The 15,674-nt window shown below is 39.6% G+C and overlaps 1 protein-coding gene and 1 long non-coding RNA gene across 2 annotated transcripts; one reads left to right on the top strand and one right to left on the bottom strand.

The window, feature by feature from the left end:
* Positions 1-586: 586 nt before the first annotated feature.
* On the bottom strand, positions 587-6,624 carry LOC113082815 (uncharacterized). Its single transcript, XR_003282925.1, has 3 exons — positions 6,439-6,624; positions 2,110-2,166; positions 587-699 (listed from the first exon to the last, which is right to left on the bottom strand). It is a non-coding gene; the product is annotated as an uncharacterized LOC113082815 (long non-coding RNA).
* Positions 6,625-7,914: 1,290 nt separating this feature from the next.
* Positions 7,915-15,665, top strand: LOC113082814 (brain aromatase-like). Its single transcript, XM_026254249.1, has 10 exons — positions 7,915-8,176; positions 9,475-9,648; positions 9,725-9,875; positions 10,656-10,810; positions 10,899-11,075; positions 11,978-12,092; positions 12,317-12,428; positions 12,511-12,673; positions 12,971-13,212; positions 14,067-15,665. Exons 2-10 carry the CDS (start codon positions 9,507-9,509, stop codon positions 14,340-14,342), a joined length of 1,533 nt encoding a protein of 510 aa, XP_026110034.1. The 5' UTR covers positions 7,915-8,176; positions 9,475-9,506; the 3' UTR covers positions 14,343-15,665.
* The last annotated feature ends 9 nt before the right edge of the window (positions 15,666-15,674 follow it).

Raw genomic sequence — 15,674 nt, 5'->3', positions numbered from 1 at the left:
AAAGCTGAAAAGTATTATATGTGACCTGCTTCATTTAAATGATTATACCTTGGAAACATTTTACATTATATATTAAGAAAACCATTTTATGACTGTTTTTTTTTTTTTTTACTTTGGCATATAATACTCAAATGATGGTGCAAACTTAAATATCTAGAATTTGTTTTTGATTTGAGCATATAAGATTGAAAATTTATTCATCAATTTATCTTTTGATGCCGTCTGGCTACTCTCAGTCCATGCATGGGCCCACGGAAAGAATTATGAACATGATGCCAATTGTCTGTTCACAAAATTCTTCAAAGTTTATTATTACATCTGTAGATTATATAGTTGCTTTGCAAGGGGTGGTACAGTGATTGTATACACTACATCAAATATGAATGTAAAGAGAAAAACAAGTACATATAAAAGAAATACATTTGGCAAACAAAAGGATTTTCTTCACCTCTTGATACCTCGGGATCCAAACGGGCCAATTCATCCACTGCATTTGTTACTGGACACTGCACACAATCAGCACTGTCTGATTATTACATCACATCTCTCACCTGTGCTGGTTTCTGATTGGTCAGCTGCTCAGCTCATCCTCCGTCTTCCCAAACACATCAGCCAGTGTGGAGTCCAGATCCCAGCAGCCGGACGCCTTTTGGAGAGAAACCAGCTGCAGTAACAGGTCCTTCTGGAGCTCAGGAGCAGCTGAACACACACACACACACACACACACACACACACACACACACACACACACACACACACACACACTCACACACACACACACACACTTATATAAAGACAGGAAAGCCAACTGGAATTCACTTAAAAATCTCAATATAGCAGCAGCATCAGTTTAAAAAACTTAAGTGACGGATCTGGCCCTGAAGTTCAGTAAAAAACACATTTTCAGATTTACAAATATCAAACATTTAGTGCTTGCAATCTGGCAGTAATATTCCACAATATATGGAGAAGGATTGTGAATAAAATATCCACAAAATTTAGATTTGTTAGGGTCTATGCTAACTAGTGTCCTGGAACCTGGTATGAATCTAATCTAATCATCAACACATCTTCTTGGTTTCTCTGTGCATGGGTTTTTGTATTGACTGCTATTACTTTAACCTGCTGATGGTCATAAATGTAGTGGATATGATGTAAATTCAACGTTCAGTGTGATGAAATATTACTCTGCAAGTTTCAACATCCCTTCTCTGACTCAAGACATCTTTTACACAAGTTTGAATTAAACTGTTTTTCCCCAAGATGATAACTAGATCCACTCATATGCAACACAATGAGGTCATGTGACTAGAATCTAGCATAAATTCATTATTTATCATTTAGAATGAAATAATGCTTTTAACTTGACTTTTTTTAAGAACAGTAGGTTGATACGGTGTACACCGATAACCCAAGCCTGCAGTCAACCCCAAGGTGGCCCTCTGGTGGAGTCAATATGCAATAACCTCAAAGCGCTCAAAGGCATGGACACATTTAAGAATAGAGCAAAGAAACATTTGTTTAGGAATCTCTGAATGAAATTAGTTGTACATCACAATTGAATGATTTTTATGTTAATTTCTATGTTTGGATAATTCACCCTTTATTGCTAATGATGCAGAACAGCTATCACTTTTATCATAAGCAGCCATCTTCTTAGAGTGTCTAATCCTTTGGGATTCTGTCAAAAATATGTCACCACATTCAAATATTAAAAATCACAAAAGTGAAAAAATGCAACTAACAAATTAGCTAATAAGAAAAGCTCTGAAATCTAACTGTATTACTGATTCTTACAGATCCTTGTACTATAAGGGATTTCACCACCACAAAAGGAAAACCAACATACACAAAAAAATACAACTAATCACTATGATTTATTTTACCCTGATTAAGAGAAAGTGCTTGACGCAGTTTCCCTAAAAAACTAATTCACATTTTGTTAACTTAAGTGACAGGGAACCATTTAGTGGTCTCTGTTTATTAATGTGGTTTGCTGATGCTTGTTTGTGAAATTCATTGAAAACAAGGTTTGTGTTGAAAAAATAAGTTAAAACATTGCATACTTAACCCTTTCACAAAACTAATATCAAATTGAGGTGCACTTACCTATTAGTGATTTAGATTTAGTTCGTTCAGACACTGGTGGCTGAGCCGGTTGAGTGGCTTCAAGGAGAGAAAACAAAAGGTCAGAACAGATTCTGGAGAAATAGACAAGAACAGACACATCTAACAAAACTAACAAACAAGAAAAGCTTTGGAATAGGGATGGATTGATATGGACATATTTGACCCAAGTCAATTTTGCTATAATCCTAAAGGCCGAAACCCTTTAGTATTAGTTCTGTTTCTAAGGGAACTGAGGTTACGTTAGTAACTGAGTATGTTCCTTATCGATACTACACTCGTACTGCATCACAAGTCGTTCAATCAAGCTGTACTATCAGGAACGATGACAGGGTATTCGCCCAGAGCAATAAGAAGGGTTTGTAACAAATACCGTAATTCCTCAAATAAAAGCCGGGGCCTTTATTTACCTGAACTGCAGAAGGTAACAGGCTTTTATGTAGCTACACCAGTCATCTTGTTGACCTCCTACAGTTCAGGTGCTAAGGGGCCTGACAATGTGTAGGGGACCAAGCTAACACCAGGGACCCGGAAGCAGTTGGGGTCCTAGGCTGGACAACAAGCAAAAACTGACCATGACAGGACCTGCGTTGTAGCACAGGAACACCCAGGTTGTAGAATCTGACAAATGTGGATGGCGAGAATCAGCAGGCCGTTGCACAGATTTCTTGGGTAGACACGCCACTAGACTACACCCACGAAGAGGCCATGCCCCTTGTGGAGTGTGTTCCAACTCCTATCGAACATCGGATCCCAGAGAATGAATAAGCGATAGCTATCTGTATAACCTTGGCTTTGAGACAGAATGACCCTTGGTACGAGCTCCGAAGCACATAAAGAGCTGTTCTGACTGCTGAAAAGAGGTGGAATGGTCAATGTAGGCTCTTAAGGCTCTGACAGGGCAGAGTAAGTTCAACTCCTGATCATGAAGGAGGAAGTTTGGAGAAAACAACAATCTGGTCTCTGTACAGAGTGGAGAGAACCTACAGAACATACCAGTGCCTTGGCTTCAGGTAGACCTTGGAGTCGCCAGGCCCAAACTCAAGACAAGAGGGGCTCAGAGAGTACCTGTAAGTCTCCTACTCGCTTAACTGATGCTAGTGCCACTAGCATAGCAGTTTCCAGTGATAGATAACATAAGTCAGCAGTCTGAAGTGGTTCGAAGAGCAGCTCTTTGAGGCCCCTAAGAACTGTGTATAGGTCGCATGTGGGGATCGTGAAGGGGAGAGGAGGGTTCAGCCTTCTGAACCCCTTCAGAGAATGAACAACCAAGCTGTTCTTACCCACAGACTGCCCGGCTATAGGAGCATGAGAGGCTGCGATAGCTGCAACATAGATTTCAAGGGTAGAAGGTGTATGGCCCCTATCCATTAAGTCTTGGAGGAAGGACAATAACCGAGATGGCACAGGCTGTGCACCGGGCAGTAAAAAATGACCATTTAAGGCTATAGAAACGCCTTGATGATGGAGCTCTAGCCTGTTATATGGTATTCATGGTGCTCTCTGGGAGGTCTACTGACTTCTGTCAAGAGGCCATAAATGGGGAGCCCAAAGCTCAGGTCAAGAGAGCAACTGTTCCGTTCGCTTGAGGGAGGAGGTCTCATTTCAAGGGGATTGGCCATGGCACTGCTACACAGGGGCTACCAAGAGGACCTTGTGGGTATGCTCCCTGATTCGTCTGATGACCTGGGGGATCATAGCAATCAGGGGAAAAGCATAAAAGATGAGACTGGGCCAGTCGTCAGCCAGAGCACATTGATTTTTGAAAAATAGATTGGGCAATTAGAATTGGAAGAGGTCAACCTCTGCCCACCCAAAGACGTCCCCAACAGTCTGGAGATGGAGGCTCCATTCCTCTAAGTGTAGGTTGCTCTGGGACAACATGTCCGGCCCTGTGTTCAGAATGTCCTGCACATTTGCTGCTCTCAAGGAGAGCAAGTGGTGCTGGGCCCACTCCGGGACCCTTTTCACTAGAGTGAATAGGGGTTTTGAGGAGAGCCCACCATAGCGATTTATGAATGACACCACTGTCATGTTGTCCGACCAGACTAGGACTTGGTTCCCTGCCAGGAGTGATAAGAAAGCATAGAGGGCTCAACATACAGCCAGCATTTCCATGTGGTTGATGTGGAGCTTACTTTCTGCACTCGTCAAGATGCCAATGGTCGGATGGCCTCCGCACAGGACTCCCCAGCCCATTTTGGAAGCATTTGTGAAGATGACTTTCCATCTGCCAACTATCCCCACCACTGCTCCCTAGTCGTACCATCCTCGTCCACTTTGATCATGTGGCGACCGTGCCGGTATTTGGTGGGACTTGAGGTTTTAGCCAAAACTGCAGTGCACACATGAAGAGCAGGCCCAACTGTAGTGGCCATATATAGAGCAGGCCCAGCTGCAGAGCTGGTGATGCTGAGCTCATGAGACCTAGCATCTTTTGAAACCTCTTGAATGGCAAAGCCATTCCGAGCCTTTCTCTAGCGAGACTACGGCCCTCATGTGGGTCGAGTTGATAATTCAGAGCGAATTGCAGTATGTAACCTTTTTTATTGTTTTCAACACCTTTTCTGACACTCCGGGGATGGCTTACCAGGGATCGGGCCGCGTGGCGGGGGGTTATATTGGTTCGGGGACTAAGTCACTGTAGGTAACTGTTCATCCATCCATTAATCCATACATTTTCCGCCTATCCCGGGCGGGGTTGCGGGGGCAGCATTCTACGCAGAGATGCCCAGACTTCCCTCTCCCTAGACACTTCCTCCAGCTCTCCTGGGGGGATACCGAGGCGTTCCCAGGCCAGCCGTGACATTGTCCCTCTAACGTATCATTCTTCCCCTGGGCCTTCTCCTGGTGCAATGTGCCTGGAACACCTCCCAGGAAGGCGTCCAGGAGGCATTCGGAACAGATGCCCGAGCCACCTCAGCTGGCTCCTCTCGATGTGGAGGAGCAGCGGCTCTACTCCGAGTTCCTCCCAAGTGGCAGAACTCCTCACACTATCTTTAAGGGAGCGCCCAGCCACCCTACAGTGAAAGATCATTTTGGCCACCTGTATCTGGGATTTTGTCCTTTCGGTCATGACCCACAGCTCATGACCACAGGTGAGAGTAGGAACGTAGATTGACCGGTAAATAGAGAGCTTCGCCTTGCAGCTCAGCTCCTTCTTTACCACGAGAGACAGGTACACATGACTGCAGAAGCTGCAACTATCCGCCTGTCAATCTCCCGCTCCATCCTTCCCTAACTCGTGAACAAGACCCCAAGATACTTGAACTCCTCCACTTGAGGCACTAGCTCTCCACCAACCTAAAAGGGACATGCCACCCTTTTCTGGCTGAGAACCATGGCTTCAGACTTGGAGATGCTGTGAGGAACTGTGGTGAGGCAACAAACACATTGCTTCAAGCACCTGGAACAGAACGGGGTGATGGGTGATGGTCTGGCTTCCTGACTGGTGCATCAGAGTGGAGGAACACTAGAGGATTCAGAGTGCAGTTGGGCTCTAGTTTGGAGATGGGCTTTGGAGAGCTCATATGAACACAGAGTCAGTCGGTTTTCCGTCAGCACGACCCACGATTATAACTCCACTTATATCCACTTATTGTAGTAGTAGCTATTATAGGCCTCTAAATTCATGTATTAATCATAGCCTAGTTGGCCAACTAATAATTATAAAATGATGATTCATGCAGCGGCGAGCATTTCTGTGTCTGCACCTGTTGCTGCGAGCCACGCAGCAAAGAGAACGCTGGCCGAGTTTGAGGATGAGTGTGAAATACATTGTGGAGCTGGACGAGGATGACGATGAAGTACAGCAATACATGCGCCTCAATCACAATATGGAAGGTGATGGAAGAGATGTGCTGCTCTGGTGGAAACAGCACGAGACCCTGCTACCGCAAATCCGCAACTGTCAAGACAGGCTCACTCTGTGTTTAGTGTCCCCGCCAGCAGCAGCAGCGAACGTGTCTTCAGTGCAGCGGGAAGAGAGGAGGATGGGGTTAAAACCTTCCTCTCTGGATGCTATTCTTTTTCTCGGGCTCGGGCTGATAATTCTGATGAGCTTTCGGACACGGGTCGGGCTAGGGCCTGAGCGTCTCGGGCCAGGGCCGGGCTCGGGCCTAGATTTGAGGCCCGTGCAGGGCTCTAGTCTGAACACATCAGGACTCTCTGCGCTCTCTTCCTACAGAAATGCCTGCTGATCTGAACTGACAGCGTCATCATACCGATCCCCTCGCCTGCAGGATACAGTTTTGTTACGTGATGTACAGTATAAATATATGCGACTGAGCTGCAGTTTGTATTTGGACTCACTGTTTCTCTGTCCTGCACCTCTGCCACAATCTCCTGCTCTCCGATCTTGGCACTGAAGTGGCAGACAGCAGCATCAGCAGGCAGAGGGAAGACGAACAAGGCCTCCAGGGGGCGCTCTTCCTCATTCACATACTGCAGAGTGGAGGAGACTGTGGCTACATGATCCTGAACCAGAAGCTCCACTGAGATGCTTTTCAGAGGCACTGAGACAAACAAACCAACACAACAACATCACAAACTAACAGAACATTACAAATGCAACTCAAAAACAGTAAAACAACATTACAAATGAACCTCATATAGCTCTATGATAAAAAGAGCACGTTAAACTTTCTGTGTTTTTATAAAAACATGTAGATATATAATTAAGATTCACTAGTTTATGATTAACATCCTTTCGGATAAAATCTACCTTTATTATATAGTAATATCCTCCTTATATAAAGGCCTTACGACCAACTTCCCGTGGTGAAAAAAACCACAGCTCTTCCAAAGGGTTTAATTTGAAAATGCAGGTAACAGTAACATTTAACTGGCTCATATTTCTCAGTCAGATATGACTCTCATTGTTCTAAATTCTCACACAGCATTAAAGGAAAAGACTAGATTTACCTCCTTCAAAAGTGATCGAAAGTTAAAATCACTCAACAAATCTATGCCTTTTAATCTGCAGTTGTCTGCTAATGTGTTAGTCTACTACTAAGAATGGTTTCCTTATGAGATGTTTTAGGGCCTATAAAATGTTATGATTATATGATAAATGTAGTATTTCTCTTTATTATTATTAATAATAATTTTCTATATTTCGACTTTAATCTCATAATATTTCGACTTTATTCTTGAAATATTACGACTTTATTCTCAAAATATTACGACTTTATTCTCGAAATATTACGACTTTAAAAGTCGTAAACGACTTGAAAAGTGACCCCTGCAGAAGCCAGCACTGTTCTGCTCAGGTTTCTCTAAGCAGCTTGCAAATATATGGCTGATTCTTCCATTCGTTATTTTAGAAACTTTTTATTCAAGTTCTACCTCAATTAGGCTACTAGCCTTTCCTATCTTTTGCACAATAAATGTCTGAACATACAACACTTATCTGAACTTCCCACAAAACAATATACAAAAAAAAAAAAAAAAAAATTGCACAAGAATCTTCAATTAACGTGTCACTGCAAGTAAACAGCATGAAGTTTATTATGTGTGCTTTAGGAAGTGGAATGAACTCTCAAATTTCTTAGGCCACATTATTTCTCTCCTTCACATCTTTGGTACATAAAAGCTCATTCACTCCTGCAGTTCTGGGTCAGTCTGACCCGTCTTTATTAAAGGACCCTCAGAGAATGAATGACAGCGGATTTGGAACCAAGACAAAGGTCAATAAACCCCTGAAAAATAACAAGAGGGTGGATGAAATGTGTTTCGCATTAAAGAGCTAACAGCATCCCACACTGACCATTATGTGTGTGTTTTTCTGGAAAGTATGAAAGCCTGCTCTGCTTTGGTCCATCATTGTTTCATTGTTCTGGTTTGTTCTGCTTTGGGATTTCAATGACACTTTACAAGGAAAATGGGTGTATCGTGGCAACCGGGATTATAAAGCACTTTAAAAAGGGAAAGACTATATATTGGGCTAAAACATCAGCTAATGTACTTCAGATTGATGGGAGCATGTAAACGACAAGTCTGAGCTACTGAACGGCACATTTAAAAATGAAGCGGATGCAGATCTAAAGAGGTGAGTGTGTTTGTTAAATTACTCCGGTTGACGTCAATACATTCAGATGCTAAGCTGAAAAATTCAAGGCTGGGCTTTAATTTTTTCAGCTGGACTGAAAATCTAAATAACGTTTACATATGAATTCACACGATAATGACTTTTTTTAAACTCGTCCAAGGACATGAAGAATGCTTTTATGAAGTACTTCAGGTTCTGAAGGTTGACCGTTTACTTTGTTGTCCCACAAATGCATGACTTTCTTATTGGTAGATATTTAGAAGAATGTAAAAGCATGTGGCATGTCAAGTTTTAAAAAAGCATCACAGAATTATCACAAACATAGTCCATACATGCCTCGTGACAGCAAACGAGAATGTCATTCAGTTGCATTGATCAAACAAGGAACATTATGTCTTTACCCCTGTTATAACTGATCAACTACTATTGTTCTGTTCATATTCTGAATTAAAAAATATTTTTTATAAATTCTTTGACTTTAAATTGCTTTAAAGTTTTGATATTTTAATGTAATTTTTTAAATGTCTATATAGTATTTTTTTAATAAATTTTTATTTGTTTTAGTTTATTCAGTCATTTTAACATTTAGTGTTAATTTAAATGCGTAATTTTGCCTTGGCAACTGGCTTAAAAAATAAACTTCTTTTAATTTCAGTAAACTACAGAAGCCCATTTCTGCCACAGAATATAAATTTAAAAAGGTAATTGCGACTATTTATCTCACAATTCTTATCTTTATTGTGAGTTAGATCACACTTGTGAGATATAGTATATATTTGCAATTATAAGAAAATCTCTGAATTGTGAGATATAAAAAATCAGAATTGCAAGTTTTTATCTCAAAATTTGGAAATGTTCTCACAATTTAATTTTCTCAGTGTGAATCCTGCAAATCCGACTTTATAACTCGCAACTTTGAGTTTACATCTTGCAATTCTGAGAGAAAAGGTCAGAATTTTGAGATTTAATATATTTAGTTTTAATTAGTGATAATGGGTGTGTTCAAGTGCAAATTAGAGTGATCAAGTGATTAAAACGAAAATACCCAACATGCCATTTTTTGGCCAAATTCTTAAATAAATACAAGATGGCAGATAAAGCAAGAGAATTAGATTTTGACATTCAGTATCAATAAAAATAGTTAAATTTACTAGTCAAAAATATTTAATATTTCCCTCCAAAAGTTGCCATTCATTTTTATAGTAGAATATTACTTAATTATCACAATGCTAACAGCAAACTCCATTGCAGTTTTACAATGCTGATTCCAACATTTTAAGGTACTTCCTCATATTTAGGTGCACAAGGTGTGTCTTCAGATGATGTGGTGATGGAGGAGGTCCTCAAGGGCACGGTAAACTTCGCCGCAACGGTGCAGGTAACGTTGATGGCATTGACAGGGACGTTACTGCTGATCCTCCTGCACAGAATATTTACAGCCAAGAATTGGAGGAACCAATCAGGTGTCCCAGGTGAGTTCAAACCAATCAGATTTACTGGGAACAACCTACCGACCAGTCATGCTGGTTGTGCTGTCATGTTTTTCAGGTCCGGGTTGGTTGTTGGGTCTCGGCCCGATCATGAGCTACAGCAGGTTCCTGTGGATGGGGATCGGCTCCGCATGCAACTACTACAATGAAAAATATGGCAGCATTGCTCGGGTCTGGATCAGCGGAGAAGAGACCTTTATACTTAGCAAGTTAGTTCTCTAAAACATGAACGTCATACACTCAGCTAAAAGGGAACGTTCTCAGAATGTTCTGGCAAGGTTCTCACAATGTTATGAACAAATGTTCTTCGACTAATAATTTCTCAAAGTGATCTGGTTTTGAATGATATTCTCGAAACGTTAGCAAAAAAATAAAAATGATTTCTACATTGTTCATGGATCTTTTTTCTACAATGTTTTAATGTGTTCGTCTAACTTTAACCACTTCTTCAAGAATATTCACAACTCGATTCAAAAGTATTTGTTCTAACTCAAATTAACGTTAAAAAAACAGTCACTTGAACAAAATAGTTTGAAAAGTAACTGATTTACAAATGTAAACATTTTAAAACCTTAAAACAACTACAGTACATTAAAGTGTGGCCAACAATAGAGGTTCTCTGCAAATTTATTTTTTTCCGCTCTTACACAAAAATCACAATTACGTTGATTTGTATTGAAATGAATGGATTTCTTACGTGAAAAATTGTTGAACATCCGTCAATGTCACCACAGTTTAACTGATAATATAATTGGTTGTTGATTATCCTTACTATGGATTATTATCAATTTTACTGAATAGCTGTTGTAGATCAAGTAATTTCATGGTTCAGAAAGTTGCTCAAGAGCGCCCCCCTCAAGGCCAAAACTTGATTTTTAGTACAGTCTGCAGTCCATAAAACCTAATTATGTCATTAACTGTTGACTAAAATGAGGAATGCAACATCTGAGGACAACATTTTTTATGTGAAAAATGTAAAACTGTTTCAGGTCCTCTGCGGTGTATCATGTTCTGAAGAGCAATAATTACACTGGGAGGTTTGCCAGTAAAAAAGGTCTGCAGTGCATTGGTATGTTTGAACAAGGCATTATCTTCAACAGCAACATGGCGTTGTGGAAGAAAGTGCGTACATATTTCACCAAAGGTGGGTGTTATTCAGTGAAACTGGTCTCAGAACAGTTCATACACACATTGATCAGAATCTATTGTGTGTGTGTTTGTGTGTCCACTAGCACTTACAGGACCAGGTCTCCAGAAATCAGTAGATGTGTGTGTCAGCGCGACCAACAAACAGCTTAACGTCCTGCAGGAGTTCACAGACCACTCGGGACATGTGGATGTACTCAATCTGCTGCGCTGTATTGTTGTGGATGTTTCCAATAGACTCTTCCTAAGAATCCCTCTCAATGGTCAGACTGCAATACAAACACTCTAAAAAATAATTGTTTCATTTGATCGGATTGATTCAATTGGACCACAAAACAAGTCATAAATGTCAATTTTTCGAAATTGAAATGTATACATCATCTGAAAGCTGATGCACTTGCCATTGATGTATGGTTTATTAGGATCGGACAGTATTAGGCCAAGATACAACTTTTTGAAAATCTGAAATCGGAGGGTGCAAAAAAATAAATAAATAAATAATCAAAATACTGAGAAAATCGAATTCGTCCAAATGAATTCTTAGCAATGCATATTAATAAATTAAGTTTTGATATATTTATGAGAGGAAATTAATATATCTTCATGGAACATGATCTTTACTTAATATCCTAATGATTTTCGGCATTAAAAAATTCTATATTTTCGTCCCATACAATACTTTTTTGGCTATTGCTAAAAATATACCCCAGCGACTTAAGACTGGTTTTGTGCTCCAAGGTCACATATATAAACAAAAGAAAAGGCTGGATGGGTGTACTTCTGATGGGTGTTGGGGGAAGTTACGTTTAAAAGTAATACATTACAATATTGTGTCATAATTACATTATAATTGTGTCACTTTTTGGCACAATTGGTACTTTTTATGGAATTACATGCATTACTTTCTGTCGCTTTTAGTAAAGAATAACCCAAAAGTTAGTATATTTTTGGCAACTGTAAAGGCCTTTTCACAACTAAAGTGAAATTAATAAACTTCGGGCTGAAGGGAGTGTCAATGAGTAAATGGGAAAATAAAGTAACTTGAAAAAATAACTAGTTACTAGAAAAAAGTAATATGATTGTATTTATATTGATACTTAATCTCATGGTACTCATAATGTGCATTAGGCATACAATCCTCATTCGTTATGCTTGTTCAATACAGAGAAAGACTTGCTGATAAAGATCCACCGCTATTTCAGTACCTGGCAGGCGGTTCTCATACAGCCAGACGTTTTCTTCAGACTAAACTTTGTGTACAAAAAATACCACCTGGCAGCGTGAGTCCACCTCAGACTTTATCATTTTTATGAACTGTAGATTTTTTGAAATAATAACCAAAAAGACTCTCTTTGACGTGTAGAAGTAAAAGCCATTTTTGCCACTGTACCTTTAAGGATTATGCAAATTATCTCTAATTTGATTGGTGAAGTCTAATTTAGTGGCATAAATTCAGAAATCATTAAAGCTCTATGAACACCGCTTAAGAAGTTTTTTCTTGCAGAAAAGAGCTGCAGGATGAAATGGGAAAGCTTGTGGAGCAAAAGCGACAGGCCATCAATAACATGGAGAAGCTGGATGAGACAGACTTCGCAACAGAGCTGATATTTGCTCAGGTGTGTAAACACTTACTCTATTGATTTGCCATCTCTTGTATTAAAGCGATACAACATGTTAACTTACTGCATGTGTCTGCAGAACCACGATGAGCTGTCTGTAGACGACGTGAGGCAGTGTGTGCTGGAGATGGTGATCGCTGCTCCAGACACTCTTTCCATCAGTCTGTTCTTCATGCTTCTCCTGCTGAAGCAGAACTCTGTCGTGGAGGAGCAGATCGTCCAGGAGATACAGTCTCAGATAGGCATGGTTAAACATTTACAAGACAACTTTTAACATCTGAAACTGTATAGATCATCTTTAAGGTGGTCATAGGTGATAGGAGCATGGTAGCTAGTTTGAAAAAGTGGTTTACCAGCTCAAATTAGCCATGACCAAGATGGTCTACCAAGTCAGTCTTGGCCCCAACAACTAGTAGTCCAATCTAGATCAAGTGGACCAGACAGTGTCCAAAAAGAACTGGCTAGAAATCATCAGAAACTGGTTTAACTAAACTTCCCATTACCTTTTGCATGCAAAGATGTCTTTCTTTTCCTCTCAGGCGAGCGGGATGTAGAGTCGGCCGACCTGCAGAAACTGAACGTTCTAGAGCGCTTTATCAAAGAGTCTTTGAGGTTCCATCCGGTGGTGGACTTCATCATGAGACGGGCTCTGGAGGACGACGAGATCGATGGCTACCGAGTGGCGAAGGGGACGAACCTCATCCTGAACATCGGACGCATGCACAAGTCTGAGTTCTTCCAAAAACCCAATGAATTCAACTTGGAGAACTTCGAGAACACCGTAAGTACGGGGACAACCGCACACGTAAGTTCAAATACAACCATACAAACCTGGATGTAAAGCATTTTTTTTCTTAAATTTGACTCATAAATTGGTACATTTGTAGATTTTATACCAATTGTTCATTTTCTATTACAAATTTCCAAATACTGTATACATCTTCCTACTAACTGAATAATCAATATTGACCTGTTAAACTAGAGAATTGGCATTTTATGAATAAAAAGAAAAAATATGAGTGAACTCTAAAACTTTCAATAAAGTACTGTGGTATTACAGTGATTACTGGGACATCAAATACCGTAATAATTTTAATTAATCCAATTAATACAAACTTTGAGATCACTGTAAATACTGGGACAATCAGACACATAAGATCAAAAAGGCCATACAAACCTGTATGACTCATAAATTGTTACTATTGTAGATTTTATATCAATTATTCATAGTCTTTTATAAATTTCCTAATATATTATACATCTTCCCAATAACTGAATCATCAATACTGACCTGTTAGAAATAGAGATTTAGCATTTCTAAATGGAAATAGGAAAAAATGCTTTGGTATTACTATGTTTTTGGACACGCTCTGGGAAAACCAGTGTATATACCATTTCAATATCACGTTGTTGTTGTTTTTTTACTTACCACAGTGATGGTATACCTTATACCTTGTGATGTCATGAGACTTCATATGAATATGGTATCATACTGTAAAGTATCATTATGAGGACCGTTTTCTGTACCATGTAAATACCATAACATTCTTTGAAATAAACACAATGGTAGTGCATTACCATCCGCTATCATCACTTTGCCACTGTAATATTGTAAGCGTAATGCTTCCCTCTCAGGTTCCCAGTCGTTACTTCCAGCCGTTTGGCTGCGGCCCGCGGGCCTGCGTCGGGAAGCACATAGCCATGGTGATGACGAAGGCCATCCTGGTGACCCTGTTGTCGAGGTTCACGGTTTGTCCTCGTCACGGCTGCACAGTCAGCACCATCAAGCAGACCAACAATCTCTCCATGCAGCCGGTGGAAGAGGATCCCGACAGCCTGGCCATGCGCTTCATTCCACGATCTCAGAACATCTGCGGAGACCCACACCTGGGCGAAAAAACACAGGAATAGAAACCTTTAAAGTCATTTCCTTTCACTTACTTAATATTTTCAGTGGGCTTTCTATGTCAAGACTGCTTTCTTTTTTGACCTACTATACACAAACTGTTGAACTTACCTCAAACTCAGTGATGCATACCAGTCAGCCTGCGATGTATATACATCCCCAACCAAAACACAGACATATCATCACTTGGTGAACTTTTAAAGGGATAGTTCATCCAAAAATGACAGTGCTTTCATTAATGACTCATTCTCATGTCGTTCCAAACCCGTAATACCTTTGTTCATTTTCAGAACACAAATGAAGATATTTTTGATGAAATCCAAGAGCTTTCTGACCCTCCAAAGACAGCAATGCAACTGTCACTTTCAAGGAACAGAAACGTAGTAAAGACATTGTTAAAATAGTTGTTGGTAATACTAAAATAGTAATTCTCGTAGCTTCATAGAATTATGGTTGAAGCACTGTTGTCACATGGACTAATTAAAACGATACTGCGTTTCTGTGCTTTGATCGTGTTAGCAAAAAATATCTTAATTTGTGTTCTGAAGATGAATGAAGATCTTAAGGGTTTGGGACGACATAAGGGTGAGTAATTAATGACAGAATTGTCCTTTTTGGAAGAACTATCCCTTTAATGTTTCTAACTCACCTCAACAACAAAAAAAGTTTGTAGTTTATGCTGACATAAGGGCAATGACAAAATGACAAAAATTGTCACATGTATTAATCTAATCTAAAGTGATTATTTGCTGTAGTCTAAGATCTTTAGTGCTGCAAATTAACCAACTAGTAAGTTAACATTAAATGACATCCACAACCCATTTTACTTCCATAATGTGACATTTTTAAATTACATTGAGTAAGAACTTTATTTACTGGAATTGACTGTAATGTGAATGATGGCTACCAGAATGGAGATGAAAAATGAGTGATGTCTTTCTTGGTGATGTCAATCAAAAAAGGATGAATGATGCTGAAGTGAAGCAAGCTGTTACATTTTTATGAAAGATAACGAAGACAAACATTTTCTTTGAAATAATGTGCGCTTTTAAAAAATTAAATGGGGTCTTTTTTCATTTTCATGTTTTATAAAAAATAATCTACACTAGTCTGTTTGAGGTTGACTGTATTACTTAGTTGAGAGAATATTTAAAAGAATAAATACTATGAATATGTACTAGACACTTGAAATATTTCTAATATTATGAAAATAACGGAAATATTTGATTATGCAAAACTACTCTGGTTTTTGCTCGAATAAAGTGTAGCGATAACTAACTACAGTGAATAAAATTACATTTTAAAAACAATGCCATATTTCTTTTTTTCTCTGCAAA

The sequence above is a fragment of the Carassius auratus genome, unplaced genomic scaffold (genome assembly GCF_003368295.1).
Source record: "Carassius auratus strain Wakin unplaced genomic scaffold, ASM336829v1 scaf_tig00036835, whole genome shotgun sequence".
NCBI classification, from domain to species: Eukaryota; Metazoa; Chordata; class Actinopteri; order Cypriniformes; family Cyprinidae; genus Carassius; species Carassius auratus.
This window is presented reverse-complemented; position numbering and strand designations above follow the sequence as displayed.

Excerpts from the sequence above, each read along its gene's own strand:
- LOC113082814 (XM_026254249.1), top strand. The coding sequence starts at position 9,507 with ATGGAGGAGGTCCTCAAGGGCACGGTAAACTTCGCCGCAACGGTGCAG. Across the intron at positions 9,876-10,655 it reads GAGACCTTTATACTTAGCAA|GTCCTCTGCGGTGTATCATG; the intron begins GTTAGTTCTCTA and ends AAACTGTTTCAG. Across the intron at positions 12,674-12,970 it reads GGAGATACAGTCTCAGATAG|GCGAGCGGGATGTAGAGTCG; the intron begins GCATGGTTAAAC and ends TTTTCCTCTCAG.